At 41.0% G+C, this 23,684-nt stretch overlaps 1 protein-coding gene across 1 annotated transcript; it reads left to right on the top strand.

Moving 5' to 3' along the window:
* Window positions 1-402: 402 nt before the first annotated feature.
* fkbp15b (FKBP prolyl isomerase family member 15b) lies at window positions 403-20,653 on the top strand. Its single transcript, XM_063897959.1, has 29 exons — window positions 403-554; window positions 2,663-2,766; window positions 2,853-2,928; window positions 3,051-3,120; window positions 3,210-3,284; window positions 5,545-5,643; window positions 5,826-5,975; window positions 6,076-6,144; window positions 6,574-6,717; window positions 6,868-7,022; window positions 7,107-7,155; window positions 7,258-7,374; window positions 8,590-8,671; window positions 8,801-8,895; window positions 8,987-9,074; window positions 9,175-9,284; window positions 9,371-9,469; window positions 9,591-9,685; window positions 10,157-10,259; window positions 13,269-13,440; window positions 13,875-14,011; window positions 14,152-14,307; window positions 14,727-14,879; window positions 15,669-15,761; window positions 15,874-15,987; window positions 16,369-16,476; window positions 17,475-18,061; window positions 19,905-20,013; window positions 20,161-20,653. Exons 1-29 carry the CDS (start codon window positions 505-507, stop codon window positions 20,236-20,238), a joined length of 3,537 nt encoding a protein of 1,178 aa, XP_063754029.1. The 5' UTR covers window positions 403-504; the 3' UTR covers window positions 20,239-20,653.
* Window positions 20,654-23,684: the final 3,031 nt, after the last annotated feature.

Here is a 23,684-nt window from a genome sequence, read left to right as displayed (position 1 = left end):
TAAAGGTGCAGCTAGTTTGAATGGCTTTGTATACTGCAGGGTAGCTGCTGGATTTACTGCAGGTGAACTAAAGTCTGATTTAAGGGCTGATCATATTTACCATCATTAATCCAGATCTGTAAAGGAACTAAAGGGATTAAATACATGTAGTGGAGTAAAAGTACACCATTTACCTCTGAGTAGTAGAAAAAAAAGTAGCAACCAATTTAAATACTCAAGTAAAGTGCCAGTACATCAAAATTATACTTTAGCACAGTACTTGAGTAAATATACGTAGTTACTTTACACGACTGCAGACCTGTAAATGAGGATGGGTCTGATCTTTGTGAGGGTCTATAGCGCCCTCCAGTGGGAGTTGCAGCGAACTGAATCCAGGTCAGGTGGAGAGTCAGCTGATTCCACCACAAACAGGAAGAGGAAGTCACAATTCGAAAACTTGTCATGTAAAATAGCTAACTCATTAGAGCACTTGTTTTATTTATTAAGTAAGGGGTCCGGCTGAAGATGTTCGGGGGAGACGATGAAGACGGGGACTTCCTGTCTCCCGCAGGAGGGTGAGTGTGTTTTTCAGCCAAGCCAATGCCTTTTAGCCATGCCACTCTCAGCTAACTAGCTTACCAGCATTAGCTGGCGTTAGCTGTGCTTGTTAATGAGCCACATTTATTTTATTTGACCCTGTTTGTAGGTGATGACCTTTACAGAATAACTGTCAGTCTGGGCTGTACAAAGATAGGGGATGTGTTGTTCTGCCGGCATAAGAACAAAATGCATGTGAGAGTCCATAGTTGTTCTTCTACCAAAATGCCAAGTGAAGCACAATAAAGCAGTTCAATAGAATATACATTTTAGCTTTAAAGACAGGGTAAGATATAATTATTTTGTCACAGCATCATGTAACCAAGCATTGTACATGGAAAAAGGTTAATAAAGTACAAAATAAACAGCAAATGTATGTATAAGAAAAACAGAACGGTATATGTACACATCAATAGAGTATCTCTATTGAATATTCAATAAAAATGTACAGATGCACAAATAGAATAACAAATAGAACTGAAGGCAGTTAAATATTCATAAATACCCAGATATTATATATTATATTTCATGAGATTTTTAAAAACTTCTAAATAAGAGAGCAGGACATTTCAGGGAAGTTAATTAATTTAAGTACTTTTATTTATTTGTACCATGTTAATTAAAGGCAAGAAAGTACTTATAGTAAATATATATATAACACAACATCTAGTGCCTAGATCTTTGTTCAAACTTATATCAGATACAACTGCACTGATTTCCTCCTCTCTGGGGATGATGGTATGTCATGCCTTCACATCCCCCCTGGCTATGTGCCTCAGCAAAGATCAGTTGACCCCAGTAATAAACACATTTCTACACGTCCATTTTGTTACAGCAGGCCATTTAAAAAGGAAGTTCTGATGTTTACAAAATAGAAGTTTGAGGACTCCAAACATTGATGCTTTTGTTAAGACTAGCTAACTATTAATATACTTTGGCTCTCAGTTATGATGCATTTAGTTCCAGCTTTGGCACATTCTCAGACTGACAGCCGTGCGTTCTGCTCTGTGTGGCCATTGTGTGATGGCAGCCCGGTGTATGAGGGGAATAAGCAGCCAGTGTAGTGCATGTTCTGGAGGGAGGGGGTTATGGTGGCTAATTCCTATCACATGCTGCCTGTTAGAGGAGTAAGGTGAAGCTTTTTGCCTCAGCCCATCTGTGCTCAGTGGAGACCCAGGACTGTGCTGTGCTGTTGAATGTACCACGATGGTGTGAGCGTGTTGGGGGGGTGAGAGATCAAGGCTAACCCAGGACTGAAGCGCTGGAACGTACACTAGAAGGAGTTTGACTCACACATGCAAAAAGGCTGTCTCTTCTCATCCGAGTTCTTTACCGTGGGTGATGAGGGCCTCGAGGCCTTCAAACATGTCGGCTCCGGGAGATTCCAGTGATTACCAGTGGAAGGAGTTCCAGGGGTCAGTATGTTGGCCGGACTATCCTCGACTGTAGCAGATAATGAGATTGGTGCCTATGCTGAGGTAGTTTGTAGTAATGTTCCATGTAATAACTTAGTAATGATTGTCTCTTCAATACACGTGTTAATATGTGGATCATATTGTTTTATTTACAGACACATTTATGTGCTTCTTCAGGCATAAGCATTTGCTGCTTCACATTTATTGGTGCAAAATCACACAAAAATGGATGTTGACCTGGGGAGGTTGAAACATGGCTCAATGATGCTGAGCAGCCCTGATCTGCACAAAGGAAAAAGAGTGTGTAAACATTGAGGTTTTGTTTGCCCGCCTCAGGGAAGGACTTTTGCTTTATTGTCATGGACCTGTGGCTGTCTTGATGACAGCTGGGCAGACTTCATGTGGACTGAAGTGTGGCAGGCCCTCGAAAAAGAAGATGACAGGCTAATGTACCTGCAGGAGTGATGGTTGATTTCACTTATTGAAAGTCCTTTTGATAAAATCTTAAACTAAATGGAATGTAATATATGAGCAGAGTTACTCCTGTGAGCTGGAAGTAGCCTGACTCATACCTGAGGCCATGATGTTTTATTCTGAGCGTACCCATAGAGTGGCTCATACATTTCATGAAATAGAAGTTTATTTAGATGATATTTATGCTTGTTCTGCAGGGCCAAACTGGCCTCCCTTTTTGGACTAGACCAGAAAGGCTGTCAGGGAAACGAGTCCTTCCAGTACACCGCACCAAAGCAGCCGAAAAAGAGCATCGCTTCAGGTAAGACAACGTGAATATAAACAGTTGTGACGTCAGTCAACCATGATGAGGCCGAACCCAATGTGTCTTTTGGCTGTTTACAACAGGAGCCACCCAGAAAGCTTCTCACCCCCCCGGAGCTCCTGCTGTGTTATTCGCCACAGCAGTCCAAGCCTTCAGATAGTGAGCAATTTTTATAGTCTTATTCCATTTACTGTCAATTCTGTACTACTGTAACTTCAAGTCCTTCATGAGTATATATCTTGTACTGAAAGTGTTTTCTCCCCTTTTTTTCCCATGCGCAGTATGAACGGACAGTATGTGAAGCAGGGGAAGCTGGGAGCAGCTGTGCTGGGCAACCACTCGACAAAAGAGGTCGGAGGTTTGCTAATTGGTCACTTGTTTCAGATTATTGGTGTGACTTTCGATTTTTATAAAAAAATGAACCTTTTTTTTTCCTGCAGTACAAGCTGCTTCTGTACTTGAGCCAACAGAAACAAGTGACCGCGGCCAAGATCCATATGGGCTTTGTTTTCACGGTGAGTGGCGACGTAAAGGGTGTTGAATTCACCTGGACAGATAATCAAGATCAAGGTTCAAGGGTTTTATTTATCATGTGCACAGTAGCTACAATAATTATGGCCATAAAAATCTTAGGTCACGAGCTCCTCCAACAATGCTACATATTATAAATAGGACATACGACAAACTAAGAAAATAATACAAAAAAAATAGTGCAAAATGAAACCGAGTAGGAACAAGTGTTGACCTGTTGATGTGATGAAACAAACCTTTAATTGAGGATACTATGCACATAATGGGGAAGCCTAACAATGTATGGAAACACGGTTCAATCGATTGATGATGTCTAACTAAAGAAGGTAAAAAATAAGTGTGTCACAAACCCAATTTTTAAAGTTTTACTTAATTTGCTAGGCATTTTTGTTCCAGTCCACAGTTTTACATTTAGACTTGTGGAAGGCTCTTTTCTCTGGCTGGGACCCACATGTCATGTGACAAGGAACAACCAATCAGACATATTTTCTTCTTCCGTATACATCAGTCTGTAGTAAATATGGAGGAGCTAATAGATATGTAGAGTGTTTCTCAGATATCCATTTCTTTATTAGAAATGTTAGGAGCACCACTGCAGTGATCCACCTAATCATTATTACTCTCTGCTCATGTCTCGTGTGCCAGTGTCACACACACACACACACACACACACACACACACACACACACACACACACACACACACACACACACACACACACACACACACACACACACACACACACACACACACACACACACAGGACAGAGACAAAATAGTGTTTCTATGAAAAACACTGCTGTCCCACAGACAATATTTTAACACACACTTAAAAACCTTTTTTTTAACCTGGCACTTACCCTAGTAGAGCCACTGCTATTTAAGTCGCATCATATTAAGTAGTAACCCTTTAAAAAGCTGTGGATTGAAAGGAGAAATAGCAGCAGGAGCTCTGGAGGTATGGTCACTACATTTTTGTTCAAAGAAATGTCCCAGCCTTCTGCTCCAAAAAGGGATGTAATGTCACATTTCTGGGGAGCGACCATAAACTACATTTATATATGCTATATTAACAGCATATGGTACTAAATGCATCTCTCCCACTGGTGTTATCCCGCTTCCTTCTTCTATCTGTATCGCTGCTGTTTAAGTATTACACTTCCTGTTACTGTCTTTATTACTGTGAAGTGCCTTGGACTACCTTTTATTCAAAACCCTTGAAGCAATAGAGAAGTGTTTTACTACAGAGAGACAGAACACATATTCCTGTTCTATTCTATCTATATCCTGTGTTGTGTGTTAGCACCTGGCCTAAGGTTCTTTATGGTTATGGTTAAATAATATGCATTACCTTGCTAATAAACAACCTTTTCGGGTCTGCATCTTTACGAAAGTTGGGCTTTACAATGCTTCTTCTCTCTTTGGACAATACACATTCCAGCTCTCAGTTTACACCTTTACACACCAGGGGGATTGATCAGTTGTGTGGTTTATGTATAATTGCATTTGCATGCTATAAAAACTAATAAAATCATGTTCATCATAAGTATGAAGGTCCTCTTCCCATGGCTTTAAAAGGGTATTACAAAAAAGGGAAGTAAGGATCTGATCTGTTTTCAGTCCTGTTTTTTGATAGTAAAGTGACATTATACATTATTCTGTTGTAACTTCATGTTATAGTCATAGCCTCAACAGGTAGATGTGATCCACTACCTCGTGTTGTAAAGAGGACAACGTTATTCATGCTTCCTTCCTGGACAGATCTGAATTTCTCCTGTAACCCAAACACAAGCTACATATATTATGTGTTTGCAACTTGTATAACATTACTGTCAGGACATCTTTTGTCTAGAGGTGAAATGTATAGCTTTTAGTTTTATTTAATGCATGGGAAAAGAAAGAAAGTTAAAGTGGCATAAAAACATTAAAGGATTGATAGAGAAAAGGCAAATATATAATCTTCGCCTTTTCACAAGTCATAAACACTAAAGGGAAAAACTATTAGGATCACATTTAGAAAAGGCATTACCAATAATGACCTCCTCGCCCCTCTTATAGCTTCTCAGAGCTTTAGTAAATACATCTTCATTAGATATTTATAAAGGCCTTTTGAAATCAAAACAGTTGAATATTGAGTATGTTTGGCAGCAGTGTCCACACTATATCAGTCTGTCGCTGTAAATAAATGAGAGTGTAATGTGCAAACAAAGCTCTGATGTTCCTCCTCATGTTGGTTCTCTGCAGGTACAGCCAAACAATTACTGCACGTTTTATGATGAGCAGAGGCAGAACTGGTCCCTGATGTTTGAATCAGAGAAAGCTTCATCAGACTTCTGCAAAGAGGTGAGGAGCAGAACTCAACCTGAGATTAATGTTGACTTACAGTGAGTGACCAATGAAAGTGGCTGTCTGTTTCAACTTGGACCAGGACTGGACTTCAGGTCCCTGCTTCATTCTGACCTGCAGAGATGCTTTTGAGTCCTGTTGTTTGTTTGATAATGATCGCTTTATTCTTTGTGCATCAGGTGTGTTTGGCGAAAACAAACAGCTGCATCTCCTTGGAGACCGTGGTGGTGCAGGATCTGAGTCTCGGTGAAGGCCAGGCCGTGGAGAATGGAGACTCTGTGGAGGTGGAGTACACAGGCTGGCTGCTTCAGAACCACACCATCGGAGAGGTGACTACCACCATTATTTCATAAATTCTGTCATTTTTATCGTCTAGTTTTGTCTGGATTTGATGGCACACTCATCATTGACTCTTTATTACACTTTCAGATGTTTGACTCAAACCAGAACAAGGACAAGTTGCTACGCCTGAAAATAGGAGCTGGAAAAGTGATCAAAGTAAGTCGACACCACGGTTAATTTCATTAGTGAAAACCTTGACTAAATATGTTGCTCAACAATTGATCAAAATAGAATGATAACAAGATACTGTGACTACAACACCGAGACTGAATACAAAATAGCTGACAGTTCACTTTCTTTAAAACACAATGTGCTGAAGAGAAATAGCAGCTTTAGCTTAATGGCCTTGAAAACAACTTTTAGGTCTTTAAAGTCTTAAAGATCTGTGTAAGGAGCAGGAGCCTGTAAAGGTTTATAGCCCCTTCACACTATATTAGAATAGTATAAAATGAAATGAAAGAAAATATACAGTTACTCATTTATAAAACCTTTAAATATAGACCTTGGTTAGTGGAGTTGGGGTTAGTCTTACGGCATACATTCATTACATTATAACGGTATGTGATGACCTGCTGTGACCTGCAGGGCTGGGAGGAAGGGATGGTGGGGCTGAAGAAGGCGGGCCGTCGTATCGTGGTGGTCCCCCCCGACCAGGCCTACGGATCCAAAGGCGTTCCCAACCGCGTCCCCGCTGACAGCACTCTGATTTTTGAAGTGGAGCTCCGACGGGTAACACCCACCGGACACCTTCCTACACCCCCCCTGATCTTGTGTTTGATCTTTTTCTACAGGATTGTTCTTCTATGTCTGACTTTAGTCTTACTGTTTGTAATGTTGCCAGTAGGAACTGAAGCTTTTTCTGCTTTTCTTCCTCTTCAGGTGAAGTTTTCCAAGGACAATGGTTCTATTAGTTCCAATGCCAGCACCAGAGGCTCTGCTGCCCCCTCCCCAGTTCCTTCCCCAGCCCCCAGTGTGGAGAATGTTGCCATAGAGCCCCCCGCACAGACGACGGCCTCCGGTCCAGGCAGACCAGGGTGAGTCTTCAGAAATAATAAAGAGTACTAACCATAAGTCCTTTGTTGCCTCAGATGATTTTTATCTGTTTTTTTTATTTGCAGGGAGCCACCACTTCGTGCGAAGTCCAACTCTTTAAGTGAACAGCTGGCAGTAAGCCCCCCCACCCACCCACAGCCTTTCTTTCTAGTTAAAATGTTTTTGTGATTTATTTTGCAGCTGGATTAATGGAAGGTTCCTTTTTTCACACTTCAGAATCCAGACGCCACAAAAGCCAAGCTGATCTCTCGCATGGCGAAGATGGGCCAGCCGATGTTGCCCTTTCTGACGGGGGGGGCCAGCCAGCCCGAGTCCAGTGATTCTGAGCTGGAGGTAGGTCGGCACAATGCTGGGACAGGCTCTTCAGTGGATGTTAATGAATATCTGGTGGTGTTTAATATTTTCCCTATTGTCACACAACCTATAAGAAGGCCAAGACCAACAATGGATGTTTTTAATTCTCAGTGTTTTTTAAGGCCTGATAAATGTTCTTCATCTGTGCCACACAGCTCAATTGTTGCACATAAACTATTAAAAAATCACATCCATGAGTCACACAAATCACATGAGATATTTTTTCCGAAAATAGGAAAATGTTACAATAAGAATGTAACAGATTTCCAGTTCGATTTATCAGAGCAAACATCATTTTTATAGGGTAACTAAGGATGCATTTAAATGGGCAACTATTCAATGAAAGCCTCTTTCGACAGAATACATTTTGACTTGTCATACTAGGTAAAGCACAGGTGTTGCTTAAAATATTTACAATGGCTCTCTTGTATTCGAGTAACCATGACACTGTTGGAGTATGGAGTCAGCCATGTTGAGTCATCTGATTGTTTACTCTCTGTGAAAGAGGAATATGTAAGGATGTATGGCAAGTGCTCTTGTTTCCAGCGGGATCCAAACACATTTTATGCATATATATTTGTGTATGTATTCATTTGGAATCAACCCCACTTTTTGAGGTTGACACAAACCTCATCTAAGAATATGTATATTTTTTGCCTCCACTGATCTGACTTTTGTCTTTAATTATTATATCTGTTTCTTGCAAATCTTTCAACCTAATTGGAATACAATAACTGCATTTTAAAAGTCCCGCAGCCTGCAGGAGGGACTTAGAGTTGTTGTGTATATAATACATATACTGTGTCTGTTCTAGTGGTAAACTCTGAGAAGTGTTTCAGAAATAATGCTGGATGTGGTTTGAACATAATATGGGGTTTAATCACGGCAGCGTTTAGCTGATTTTCTCCCGGTAGAAAACTCTTCAGAGGAGAGATCATGACGCTCCAAAGGGGCGTGGCCTGCTTCAGCTTCAACTCAAATTTAAAGTGACAATCACAGAATCAGCACTTTCGAAAACGGGGCTGAAACAGAGGACATGCTAAAATGCATGATCTGTATCAGAGACATGTTTTTTTTTATATATTTGAGACCTATAATATATGCCATAAAAGAGCATAATAGGAGACCTTTAAATGATTATGTGGCCAGTTAATCTGGTGTCACTACTTACTATTTGCCACTGTGGGTCTCCAGGACACCAGTGGCAGCAGAGTGAAGGAGCGACCTGCTGCTCCGTCTCCAGTGCAGCTCTCCGCCGCTCCGGCTGCAGCACACGGTAAACGTCCTCCTACTGTTCTCATGTGCCTTCCTCCAAAACACAACATCCTTTGATGGTGTGGTCTATGTTTCACAGTTGATTGTAAAGTTAACTATATTTAAACTGAAATTGTTGGTTCTCCTGCAGAACATCCTCACACCGCTCCACATTCTGCCTTACTTCCTGTTATGAGCACTGCTGTCCCACAGCCCGGACTGACAGGCGGCAGCCATGCCTTTCAGGTAGGACTCCCCCACATATGGTACTGACTCATCATCAGTAAGCACATCATGGACAGATGTGGTCATTTCAGTGCATTGTGTTTTTTTCCAGCCTTACTCTTACACACAGAGCTCTGTGGCTCCATCCCAGCTGCAGCCTGTGGGCCAGGTGTACCCTGCACAGCCTGTTCCATACATGGGTAAGAGTTCTATTCTGCAACCTCATTGATCAATATAACTGCACAGCTGCTGCACTCTCTGTTCCCTCATTGAACTCTGTGATGGTTTTGCTCTCGCCAGGCTCCAGTGATGTCACTTCCTTCTTGATGACCGAGGCTCGACAACACAACACAGAGATCCGGTTATCTGTCGGAAAAGTAGCAGATAAAGTGGATCAACTGGCCTCAAAGGTATAGACCCTGTGAAGAAGAATATGTTTATTAAAACACCTTAATAGAACATCTGGAAGGGTTTTATTGATGTTGTTGTTTTACAGATAGATGACCTTCAGAGGCAGGGAAGTCTTTCTGTGGCTGTTCCTAGTTTGTCTATGGAAACCTCCATGATCATGCAGAACATCCAAAGAATAGTCCAGGTACACGCCCTAACGAACGCTGCCTTGTGATTTTGGAGCCACTCTTTTATATCACAAGAATAGATAGGTGTACTGGGACAGAATTCAAACTGTTTTCTTAAAGCTTATTTTTGTTTTTTAGGAAAATGAATGTTTGAAAAAGGAGGTCTTTGATAAAAGCTCTCGTGTTGAGGAGCAGAACCGTAAGATTGGGGAGCTCATCAACCAGAACCAGAGGTGAGTCACAGAACATCAGCAGACCCACTGTGTCACCTGCCATCTACCAGATCTCTCTCTGTTCCGAGGGAGCTCCTGTTTGAAAGCAGCATTAAGTGTTGTGTTTCATTTATTCATAAAGTTAATAATGGTTCCAAAAACATTATTTCATTTTTATTTACAAAAAATGCATTCTCCTTTTCTTAGAAACATCGTTGTAATTGGTGGATGAGGAAAATGAGTAAAATGGCATTTTAATGGACTTAAAGATTTTTGTAAGCTAATATTTGATCCTACACTATTAAATAATACTTCAAAAATGATAGGCAAGTGTGGTGGTTGTAGTTTAGAGACAATAAAAGTTATCTGAAAGGTCTTATCCCCTCCTTACTGTCACTCTGACGTCTCACAGCCCACACTGACGGCAGCTTTAGGAAGGTCTCAGTGTGTCTGTTCTTGAGCTGTTTGTATTGTGCTGCTGTGGATGTGCAGGTACATGGAGCAAAGCAACCTGCTGATGGAGCAGAGGAACGACTCCCTCAAGTCATCAAGCGAGCACAACCAGGCGAGACTGCTGCAGGCGGAGCAAGACAAGGTGAGAGGGGAACAGCTGAGCAGTGGTGTAAAGTAACTAAGTACATTTACTCAAGTACTGTACTTCAGTACAATTTTGTAATTCTACCCAACTACAAAGTAAATCCAGCAGCTACCCTGCAGTATACAAAGCCATTCAAACTAGCTGCACCTTTACCAGCTCTGAGAACACTTTAATGATCAATCATTATAAAACAGATCAGAGATATTATTCTGAAATGGACCAATCAAACAATGACTACTTTTACTGTCGCTACTTGTAGTACATTTAGATGAGAGTACTTTCTACTTTCACTGGAGGAACATTTTGAATGCAGGACTTTTACTGTGACAGAGTATTCCTACACTCTGGTACTTCTACTTTACTCAAGTACAAGATCTGAGTACTTCTACTTTTACTCAAGTACAAGATCTGAGTACTTCTACTTTTACTCAAGTACAAGATCTGAGTACTTCTACTTTTACTCAAGTACAAGATCTGAGTACTTCTACTTTTACTCAAGAACAATATCTGAGTACTTCTACTTTACTCAAGTACAAGATCTGAGTACTTCTACTTTTACTCATGTGTACTTCTACTTTTACTCATGTGTACTTCTACTTCTACTGAAGTACAATATCTGAGTACTTCTACTTTTATTCAAGCACAAGATCTGAGTACTTCTACTTTTACTCAAGTACAATATCTGAGTGCTTCTACTTTTACTCATGTGTACTTCTACTTTTACTCATGTGTACTTCTACTTTTACTCAAGTACAAGATCTGAGTACTTCTACTTTACTCAAGTACAAGATCTGAGTACTTCTACTTTTACTAAAGTACAAGATCTGAGTACTTCTACTTTTACTCAAGTACAAGATCTGAGTACTTCTACTTTACTCAGGTACAAGATCTGAGTACTTCTGCTTTTACTCAAGTACAAGATCTGAGTACTTCTACTTTTACTCAAGTACAAGATCTGAGTACTTCTACTTTTACTGAAGTACAATATCTGAGTACTTCTACTTTTACTCAAGCACAAGATCTGAGTACTTCTACTTTTACTCAAGTACAAGATCTGAGTACTTCTACTTTTACTGAAGTACAAGATCTGAGTACTTCTACTTTTACTCAAGTACAAGATCTGAGTACTTCTACTTTTACTGAAGTACAATATCTGAGTACTTCTACTTTTACTCATGTGTACTTCTACTTTTACTCATGTGTACTTCTACTTTTACTCAAGTACAAGATCTGAGTACTTCTACTTTTACTCATGTGTACTTCTACTTTTACTCATGTGTACTTCTACTTTTACTCAAGTACAAGATCTGAGTACTTCTACTTTTACTCAAGCACAAGATCTGAGTACTTCTACTTTCACTGTTAACAGCTTGTAACTTGTACCATCAACATTTGAATCCTTTGCCTGATCATACCTGACTGCAGAACACAGCTACCACGTGTTCAGAGCCTTCCATGTATTACATATCATGTAAACCAAGAAACTTTCAGTGTGTGAATGTTCACAAAACAGGGAGGAACATGCATTTCTCCACCGTCATCTGATGGAACTGTTTGTGAGAAGATGAGAGATAAGAAACAGAACAGGAATGATCTAAAGGTATGTCTGGTCCCCAAGTCTCTTAAAGTGATCCAGAGGGTGTGTCATCTGACCAAATATTTCACTGAATGTTCTGGTGGTTCATGACTTCTCAGAGAATGCTCCTCCGTCCCCCGAGAAGAGGAAAGAAACGTTGGGACGGTCTTTAAGATGGCGCATGAGAATCAACTTGGATTTAAAAGAGGATATAGGACCGACCATAGGATCAATATGAACAGTCTTCCCTATTTTAACATTCAATTCACAACATTCTCAAATGTCAAATGAAAAGAAGAGCGAGCTTTATGTGTCGATTAACCAGTTTGAAAGTTATTTTTCACCTTGTTTTACTGATGAAGATATGAGTCTCTAAATGTGTGAACTTTACAGTACTTGAGTAATCAAGTGTCCCTTGTAAGTTGAGAATACCTAATTAAATATAAATAAAACATTGCAATTATTGGATAATCACACGTATGTGTTGTCACAATGCTAAAAAAGTTTATGTTTTGGAGCAAAATGGTTTGGAAAGCTAACTGAACACTGGTTTTATATCAGAGGTACATTTGGAATAGTCACTTAGGAGTGCATGTTTACTTATCTTAATTCTATGCAATCTGAGTTTTACGTTCATATTTTCACTTCAGTAATCCTCTTTATATTTACCACTATCAGTGGAGCTGGGGTTTTTCAGTCATTCTGTTTCCTACTTCTCTTCTGATGTTAATGACACATGCTTCACTCTGCCTGATGACTTATGCTGCTAGTGCTGCTCTGAGCAAAATCTTGCATTTACTGCTCTCTCTTTCCAGCATGCACTGCCTCAGGACCTGGGCTCCGGCCAGGTGAGCCTGTTTTCTCTGTGTTCTGTAGCAGACAGGGTCACATAGTATCTACACATGTGCTGTTTTTAGCAGACAAAGCAAAGAGAGCCTCAGGGAGTTTGGCATGGACAGTCTGAAGGAAGATAAACACTCTCTTCCTGAAATCTTTTTGAGGAAGACTTTTTGGGAACTCGTAACAAGTCACAGGTTTAAAATCAACCCAATCACTTAGGATGCAATTCTAGAATCAATCAGCCGATGTGGTTAATCCTGATCAAGCCATTTCCAGCTGTCCGGCACCAGAAGCATCATGTGCAGCTACTATCTGACCCCGATCTGACGCTGCCCCTGGCTCATCCTGTTTATGTCACACTTCATTGACATTAAAACTAACTTTTTTTCCTCCTGTTTCCTATTCCATCCGCCATCACCCACCATCTTTCTCCCACAGGGTCATGCTGCTCACCCTACCAGCACCTGGAGCCACTCATCAGGCCTCTCTTTGTTGTTCCACTGTCTGTGTGGCCTGGGTTTCATCTAACTGTAGAACCCACTGGTACCCGCCCCTCTCCTCTCACACCTCCCTCTATGCGTGTCCATCAGGTGCGTCTGACGGAGGACCTGACTGCATCCACAGCCCAGCTGTCTCAGCTGCAGCTGGAAGCCGCAGCTCAGCAGCAGAAGGCGGCGGAGCTGCAGAACAAACTGATCTCAGCTCTGCAGGACGGCGAGAGGCACAGCCAGCGCATCGCTGCCATGGAAACACAGCAGGAAGGTTAGTGCTGTACTAGTTATTATTGATTTGAAGCAGAAATCCTGCAATAATTCCTACCTTCATGAGACTAACTTAATAAACAACATAATGTTTGTGGTTACCTCAGATGTCAGTGGAGTTTGTCTTCCAGCATGATCATGGACCCGAGTGTACAAGACTGAATGTTGGAAACCAATGTTACAGACACCAGACCATTAAGGATTTATAGAAAGAGAGGCTGGTCTAACTGTTGTGTGTGTGTGTGTGTGTGTGTGTGTGTGTGTGTGTGTGTGTGTGTGTGTGTGTGTGTGTGTGTGTGTGTGTGTGTGTGTGTGTGTGTGTGTGTGTGTGTGTGTGTGTGTGTGTGTGTGTGTGTGTGTGTGTGTGTGTGTGTGTGTGTGTGTGTGTGTGTGTGTGTGTGTGTGTGTGTGTGTGTGTGTGTGTGTGTGTTCCAGAGCTGAAGGAGGCAGCAGAGAGGGCCCAGGCTCAGTACCGCTCAGCAAAGCAAAGACGCAAAGAGATGGAGCTGAGAGTCAACAACATGGAGGAGGAACTGCAGGACCTGAAGTCTGATAAAGACAGCCTGGAGCGAGTATGTCCGCTTAGTGTTTGTGTCCACTTCCGTTCTCTGCCGTCAGAACAAAAGTCAGAGAAAGATTACATGTTTAACGAGTGTTTGAAATGTGAACTAGTTGCCAGTAAATGTTGACAGTTACTTCCCGTTCCTTTAAGACACTTTCTGAAAGGAAGCAGAAGTGGCAGGCTGAGCGTCAGCGTCGGGACGAGGAGGTGGAGGAACTCCGGAAGAGCAGCCAGCAGGAGCTGGACAATCTCAGAGCTCTACTCCGCAAGGCCAGGAGCAGCACTGACAACGCTGCATCAGAACAGGTTGGGCCAATCGGAGGGGACTATAGGAATATGAAGACAATATTTTCAGAAGATAATTTCAAAAATGATGTGAGAGACTGAGTGCAGTTACTGTAAGTATGATAAATTATGACAAATACTTTATAATATATTCAAGTGGAGAGCTGTGCAGATTTAAAAAGAGGTAGAGTGGAGCAGACGTGCTAAATGTTGTGCAGGATTGACAATATTAACAATAACAAGATGTTGTTCACATGATGTGATGTGCAGTAATGCTTCATGTTTTTATGTTCATGCTGGATAAAAGTCACTGTAAGTGGGGGTCCCGGGCCTTGTTAATGGGGTCGGTAGCAGACGGGAAAATACTGTGCATGTGGCGACGGGTTTTGTGACTACCTTGGCAACATTGCATCACTCATGTTATATGGCATGTGTTGCAGTTGTCTCAGCAGCAGGCGGAGCTGGAGGAGGAGTGGAAGGGGAGATGTGAGCACATGATGGCCTGTGGCAGAGAGCAGCACAGCAGGGAGCTGGCTGAGGTCTGCGAGCAGAGAGACGCTCTGCAGGACAAGCTCACCCTGCTGCAGGACAAGGTGGACAAGCAACACACACACACACACACTCCACAATATTCAATCAGCAAGTGTGTCTCATTGGTTGTTGATTGGAACTCCTGTGCACATTATGAGACATGTTGGCTCAGGGACTTTTTAACGTGACCCACACTAGGGACTGAAACACCTGATCTATTTCCTGCTACTTTATAATGCTGGGTAACCATTTAAAAAAAGAAAAGAAGTAAAATCTTTAATATTATGTTTTGGTTTTGTCTTTTAATGGGTCAAGATCATAATAAAGAGCAGGCTTAGTATGATATAGCAGTATTTAGGATATAGTTTTCTGTACAATACTTCAACTTTAACATATGTTATGAACATTGTTAGGAACAATACTCTCCAGCCGTTCATACATGTATCAACAACTTAAGGCTCAAAAAGCTTTCACCAAAGAAAACAAATTCACAATGCACCCTGAAACTCTATAGGCTAGCTAGTTAGCTTAAAATGATCAAACTGCTAACTAGCTAACAGCTGTTTCTTCTAGGGTTAGGGTTATCTACGTTCTTTTGTTCTAACGGATTTATCTGAAACAACTAGATGATGAAAGATCTTAAGATGTGATTAGTTCTGGAAATTAGAAAACTGGAAATTAAAATACTAAAAATTAAAATAAGATTGAACCTTTATTAAAACTTGGATTGACCTTATTTGGACACAAGTTGGCTTTACATAGTGAAGTGTTCATATCATAGACTGTAATATATACAGTCTATGGTTCATATATGATTGCCTAATTTCTTGCCTCTCTTTCACTCTCAATAGTTCACGGCCATGAAACAGTCAAGAGATTCAGAAGAACAGACTTTGCTCCAACAGCGCACGCAGACTGAGGAGCTGCAGGCCCTGCAGGGGAAAGTAAGAGGGGGCTGCTGTCAGACACAATGCTCTTCACTGGCAGGGAATACATGTCAGTACATTTGTATGATATCATGTTAAAATAATTGTTGCCTCTTTTTATTTCTGTAAGTACACAGCCTTGGAGCAGCAATCAGTTTATGTGAGGGAGGCTCTGGAAAGAAGAGTAGCTGAACTGGAGCAGAAAGGCCCTGAGCAGCAGGCTTCTGGAGACCCTTCTGCAGAGGTGGGGTTCCTCCATGAACACACACCCTAGAAGATACATGAGAAGATGAAATGAGGATGCAGAACAGTTAATTCCTCTTCATTCATTAGAAGACAGAAGGAAAGAATACAAATCCAGAATTATTAGGCGCTCATGAGCGCCTCTAGATGTCAGTGTAGGCCCCTCCCACTCTCAATTCCAGCTTTACCGTCATGCAAAGGAAGTCCAAACTACAGGGGATATCACATGATGAATGTAGCAATTCAAAGTTCTACATTAGTTTCAGTCTGTTTTCTGTTTTGCGTAGTATTTTTCTGCAGGCCAAATATTAGATATAATATAGATAAGAGCTATACGTCATTATTTTTTAGCAAGATCTGAATCAGTTGTGTGTTCCTGCAGGTGAAGCGTGTGATGAACGGAGTGTTCCACTCTCTGAGAGGACAGTTTGACCTCAGCGAGTCTTACAGCGGCCAGGCTGTGTTGGGGGTGATCGTCACTACCATCAAGGTGAGGACATTGTACGCACGCGCACTCGCGCGCACACACACACACACACACACACACACACACACACACACACACACACACACACACACACACACACACACACACACACACACACACACACACACACACACACACACACACACACACACACACACACACACACACACACATTCCTTTGTGCCAGTATCAGGCTGGATAATTCAGGGTTAACCATGTAACCCATCTAAAAACAGCCTGCACTGTATGTACATATGTCTCATATGTCACTCTGACCTGCACATATACATTTTTACAGAGGATATATTTAACTTTATTAACTCAAATCAGAATATTTGTACATACAGCCGCTCCTTGAATTTCCCTATACAGTATATTGTGTTTTTCTATTAATAATTAGATGTTTATGCTTTATTGTAATCTTATTGTTGTTTGAACTCTTATGTGTACTGTCCCTGTGATTCTTTCTACTCCTGTTTCACCTCAGTTGCCCTACGGGGATCAATAAAGGTCTCTGGGACTTTAGAGGTACTTATCAGAGCTTGTCCCTTGTTAGGCTGGTAAGAAATACAAACACATAGTACAATAATCTAATACTGGCTTAAAAATCAGGTATCAGGTAATGGTTTTTAAAGCTGACGGCAGGATTTCTCTCAACTGTGGGCCTCTAATGGTAAAGAGGCTGACTGACGGTAGTTTTGAGCTGTCCACTGACCACTCCTCCCTGTTATATCTTACATTTTGTCATTTTGACTGACTATTTCTGGGTATTTAAACACTTCAAAATCAATTTAGTTTGAGAGAGATTTATGGACACATCAAAGCGTGCCAAATTATACTTTTTTATGTATCCTACATTGATGATGTTTCATTTGTTCTGGTCTTTTCAAAGCTTGTTTGTGTAATGATATCAAAGTCATTGCTGATTGAGTGCCTGGCTCCACACAGATACACAATAGGAAACATGTGATCTTTATTTATCATATGGATATTTTTTTCAGAATGTGACCCTGCAGCTGCTCACTGGCACAGACAGATCTTCACTGGGACAGAAAAAGAAGGAAGAGGAGGAAGAGGAGGAAGAGGAAAGTGATGATGTTGAACGAAGACAGGAGACAGTGCAGAATATACATGTGAATGGCGACAGAGAAGTCCAAAAGAAAGAACATGAGGCCGAATCTGATTCTCAGCAAGTGAGTGAGAGCCGGACGGATGAGGTCGTGGCAGCAGAGAAAGTTCCTGAGTCAGAGACAGTAAACACGGCCACTGATCTGAGCCCCCTTTCTTCCACTGAACCCAAACTGCATGAGACAGCGGAGTGTGAAGTACAGCAGGAAGTCTCCACAGAGGAAAAAGAAACCTCTGAGTCAGCTGATCAACAAAATGCACCTGAAGAGAGTCCACCAGCTGAGCACAGCCAGGAAGCTGTGTCAGAGGGGACTGCTGCAGCCAGCAGGGAAGTTGACAAAGAGAGTGAAGGAGAGAGAGAGGCAGAAATGCAGGATGCCTCTCAGAAAGTCTTTGGCCCCCCCGCCAACCCACCTCCACCCCCCAATGCACTACCAGACCGCTCAGGAGAGGAGCCCAGGTGAGTCCTGGCAGGAACTATGTGACCTTGTGCAAAAATTAATGGGTATTCAGATCTCTTTTGATTCTATAGTTTTACATTTATTTACTTTTTTACTCCGCATTATGGGCTTTTACATTTTTGAAGAGTGGTTGAAAAATACAGCAAGTCAAACAATGAATACTCCAGGGGGTGTGCGTCTAGGAGTGGTATTTATTTGGGTATATGAAAGGCGTGATATACATTTAAGTCATTATTATTATATTATTATTATTATTGGTGGTGGAGCAGGTCTGTGAGGTAGCAGGTGGCCTGCTGATGGAGGGCTTTGTAGGTGAGGAGAAGGATTTTGAAGTGGATGCGTTGAGGAACCGGGAGGCAGCAGAATTATATCAAAGCATGCCTGACATTTTTTTAACTGCTGTGAATATTTTCTAATCATGTTTACTTGTTGTAAAAACAAATTTGATTTTGAAGAAACTATCCAAAGCATCATGTATGTATCTTATTTTGTGTTATTTTATACCCACATATCTTATTGTATGTATGAAGTTAGTTTGGCATTGACCTACTGCAGAGGTTACTCCACATATTGGTGTTTTTTTCTTTTGGATTTCGATACTCCTGCCTCTCAGAATTTGACTTAATCATGTTAACTGCAGTCTCATGCTCTTCATTGGTGACTGGTGGAGCTTTACCCGCTAATAAGAATCAACTGATACATGCCTTCAATTTACCAGAGCAAAGGGGTTCATCATTATAAGAACATAGGTAGGAACAGATCTGTCATGAATGTACACTTTACTTGGAATTCATTTAAAATCAAACATATTGTTGAATGAGGAACATTGTTCAGATGCCTGTAGAAAGAATATCATACAGCATGAGGAACAGGAGAGGTGTGCCACTATGTTTCTTAAGGTTTCATTAATGATGGGATCAAATTGTGTCATGATAATTGATTTGGTTCTAGGTGTACTTGACAATACAGACCTGACATGGAGGTACTGACAGCTTGTCTGAATATAGTCATTAATGTAGGAGGCACGTTTATTGTACGGCTTAGTGTGGAGCTCAGTGTAAATAGTTTTTGGCATTGATGTCACTCAGTTGTTGAATGCATCTTGTTCATTCGACTACTACAAGACAGGAAGTGTGGAAAAAAAGCTTCTGGTGTACAGGGCAATGTCCATGTCAGATGGAAGACAAAAATGCATGGTGAGGGCAGTAGACAGTCGTGGACATTATGTTTCAATATAAATTGAAATATTCATTATACAGTATGAAAACTTTGTTAGCACCTTTAGGCTGAGTCCAAATATTGACACTTACTGTAATTCTAAGAATTTGCCAAAAATAGTTTTTATAATGTACATATGAAGTGCCGATAAGTCTTTGGTTATTTGGCTCATGATTGTTGTTTATCAGGGCGTTATTGATTGCAACACAACGTTGGTTTCTTTGTAACTGTAGTCTAAACATCTGTCGCTGAATTAGAAAACTATTTGAACAATACTGAGGTGAGCTGAAACCATCGGAGAAAACATCTAAAAACCTTTGGTCCGCTTTGGAACGCAACATAATGATTTAATCTATATGTTATTTGTTTTATTAGTGATTTATCTCCAAGCATCAACAAGAAATGCACTTTTGAGGATCAATACAACCTATAGGCCAGATGTAATTGAACTTGATAACATGTGTAACATATTTGTGCCGCCCCGCCTGTCAATGTATGCCTGACTCCTGCAAACTAACTGCCTATCCCACCGGTTGTTTCTTGCTTGCTTCATCCCCATTTTCTTCTCTCTTCACTTTCTTTATGTACCTCCCCGCCTCGCCCCCTTTCCTGCTATTCTCTCAGTCTGACTGAGGGAATGGGAGAGGAAAATGGAGAATCACCATTTTTCCAGATCACAACTCCTGCCAAACCCCCCGCAGCACCCAGCGAGGAGGAAGAGGAGGATGAGATGGTGAGGAAGGATGTGCAGAACCCCGCCGCACTTTCCTTGTGTTTTGTTTCAGTGCAATGATGTTTTATCACTACACCATAATGCTTTAAAAGAAAATTACCTGAGGGTACTGATATTTATGTTTACATCTCTTTCCTTTGTGTCCAGAGCTTGAAGGGGCACCCCCCCCCTGCCCCTCTCTTTGGTGACGATGACGAGGATAATGATCTGGACTGGTTAAACTGAGATGGTCCAGAACAAACACATGCCTCTTGATTTTTAAAGCTTAATGCAGACACAAGGTGCTTCAGCGCTGTGTCTGCCAGAGGAGCAGTGAAGACGACAGGAGGGGCCCCTGCTGATGGGACGGGGGTCATACAGCCTGAGTGACAGCTGCTGCCTCAGCTACAATCTCAGCCTTTGTTTTAGATAACAAGCCTGCAATTCACAGAAGAAATAATCTTTTCCATAATGATGTGATATCTGTTGGTAAAGTAATTTAATAGCACATTTTTACATGTCATGTAGCAGATTACTGTTGTAAATCGTGAGATATCCTGTTGTTTTAATTTTTAGCTTGCTGCTTTAAGAATAAAACTTTTACACGTTTTTTTCTAAACTGAAATTCATTCCTGAAAATAAATGGAAAATGTGGCCTTCATCACTTCATTTGGTGTGTTGTTGTGCGTGCCAAATTCAGTCTGGTATTTGATCAATCCTCGAAATATAAGCTGGGCGCTCTGTTCATAGCATTTTCCTTTAAATATGAACTATTGGTTAGTCTTCACATAGTCCAACACGGGCTATTTGTTTATTATATGTTATTAATTAGTTCATTTGATTGTGTCAGGGTGTTTCACCGGGGGGGGGGGTCTTCAGAGCCAAGCAAAGCCAAGCAAAGCTTAACTGTTTGCGAAGCTAAGCTAGCAGTGGGTGCATAACGCTGTAGGTAAGGGTTTTCATTTACTTTGTTAATGTAGCCTAAATAAAACTAAAACGTATTAAAAATTAATGAGATTAGCCAAAGACTTGTATTAAAATCGTACAGTATTAGTACTTACATTGCTGAAAACGTTATACTGTCGAGGAGAACGTGTTTTAGGCTAGCGTTAACGTTAGCTCTTTAGCTAACTGCTGTGTGTTGACGTCAATGTTAGCCGGGTGAGTCCCTTATTGAAATGAAACTATGAGTTTGCTAAGGTAAGGATTGCTAATCAGCCTCAAAGAATAAGTAGTTTGTTAACTGGGTTGAGAAAGTTAATTCCGAAATGCAATCTTTAGCCTAATCTAAGTATTAGAGAAAAGTAATAATAAGATGGCTTTTACTTAAGTGTATTGAAATACAAGATCAATCTTTAAGCAAATTCAGCCTAAATACCAACAGTGAAACGCATGAGCACATGCTAACAAGCAGAAATAAAATCTGAGCTGACAGAAAATGATCTGTTTTAGATTAATACACACAGTTAAGATCACACTATTTTATGAACACATAGGTTCATCTGCTGAAATAAAAACTGAACAAATGAACCAAAGAAAGACAACCATGAAGCAGATTCAGTCAGTATGGTACAATATGTTCTTTTATGTGATACATAACGATGTAGTGCTGTGGACAAGGACAGCAACCACAAGAAGGGCCCACATCACAAGATCTGGAGTGTATGCTAATTTAGAATATGTTTGAACCCTTTAAAACAAACAACTCACAATTATATTTTATTGATGTTCTATAAGTCAATCCAGTCTTTGGATTCAGTTCCGTGTTGGAAAAAGCTGACAGCAGGATAAGGTGAAATATTCTAAAAATAGCATTTTCTAAGTGCCTAAAATATGTTTGTCCCAGTCCATGTCATGACATGGCCTAGCTTCCACGCTCTACTTCTGTTTCCCCAAACTGGGGGCGGGCCTACTATATCACACTGACTATAGATACGTACTTCCACCCAATTTCAAATCATGCAGAATATTCCTCTGACATGTCATACTGTTGCAGGAATTAAAGCTGGACACATAACAACACAAAGTGAGACAGCGTCACATGAATTAAAATCATAGTGTGTTCAAACCTTTGTTTGTCGTTTGGTTATGTATTTATAGCATCTCTTGCTGTTGTTTATTTTAGTTATTTTTTTATGATTAAAGCAATTGTTCATTCTCCACAATGGCCATCTCCCATTTGTCTGTTTGATCACAGCTCTAAATCTCCCGGGCAGCAGTGAAGGAAGTGAGGAAAACTGTGTTGTAAGCAATGTGAAACAGAAGTTACCCAGTGTCGAGACAAAGTGTTTGACCTGTGAGGTGAGCCATGGAATGTGTTTCGGTTTTTTTGAGAAAACTCAAACAGGATAAGTGAAGGAGGAGTTTTGAGGTGGCAGTGAAAGCAGGAAGGGAGTGTCTCTGCATCAAAGGCTCAGACAGCTGTGTCCAGGTGAAGAAGGTGTCTGCCCCTCCCCATCACTGTCTTCTTTCGCTGGGTCAAACTCTGGCTGAGACCCCTGAGGCCAAAGATGAGCAGCAGACACCCAGGCCAGCCCAGAGCCACCCCCAACAGGAACAATCAGAGGATCTTTGAGCCTGTCTGGGAGAGGATACAGAGGAAGCACACCCAAGAGGAACACCTCACCTCCAAAGCAGAGGTTAGGGTTACACACACATTTGCTCCATTCTGGTTGTTTTTGTAGTTCTGTAACTCTTCAAAAGAAATCAAATAAGGAGGGAAACTCTCCTAATTTCAAATATGGAGAAGGACTACATACTCTCATGTGATATTTAGAGGAACTTGCAGCAAGCTTTTCAATGCAGTTAGTTTTATGGCAGTGGTTTGATTTGAAGATGCAAGACGATTTGAACAAAGTGTTGCAGAATCGTCACAATTAAGAAAAGAACTTTATACTTTTGTGTTTTGGTACAGTTAATTATAAATAATTAACTGTACCAAAATACTTTTGATCCTAACACTTCTCTACTTTTACTCGAGCAACATTTTGAATGCAGGACTTTTACTGTAACAGAGTACTCCTACACTGCTACTGCTACTTTTACTCAAGTACAAGATCTGAGTACTTCTCCCACCTCTGAAGATTGATACCAAATACAATCACTATGGTGTTCACAGGTCCTGCTAAATGCAGAAAGATGGTGTCTATGAACGGGTTAAGGCAGAGTTATGGTCAGTCATCAGGGTCTTCCTCCAGGAGCTTTTTGTTTTCAACCTGCTTTCGCCAAAACCGTGGAGAACGTGTAAGTCTCTACGCTCTAGTGTAAAAATGTACATTATTATCAATATCAATAGTATACAGTATGGAATCTTTTGCTGGTGTCTGGATCAGTCCTCCCAGCTCTTTCATGTCTTCTCCAGGCTTTACATGCAGTCAGCAGCAGTGATGTAAAGCTGTATGAAGAGGGGACACCTCCACTGCCACAGTTAGTTTCAGATCTGTATCAACACATTTTAAATCCTAAATACAAGATTAGATTCCTCCAGAGAATGACAAATGACATTGAGTGAAATCAAACCCTGAGTGACTTTCAGTTCAAGGTTTCTTTGGCATGATGTAAGTTTCTTTAAAATGCTACATTTGGCGATTTGAACACATGATCAGCCTCAGCTAGATATCGACTCTGCTTTCTGTCATTTAACATGCTTGAGTTCTGTTTGGCAGTAGGTGTCACTGTAGAACCACTGAGGC

The sequence above is a fragment of the Eleginops maclovinus genome, chromosome 12 (genome assembly GCF_036324505.1).
Source record: "Eleginops maclovinus isolate JMC-PN-2008 ecotype Puerto Natales chromosome 12, JC_Emac_rtc_rv5, whole genome shotgun sequence".
NCBI classification, from domain to species: domain Eukaryota; kingdom Metazoa; phylum Chordata; class Actinopteri; order Perciformes; family Eleginopidae; genus Eleginops; species Eleginops maclovinus.
This window is presented reverse-complemented; position numbering and strand designations above follow the sequence as displayed.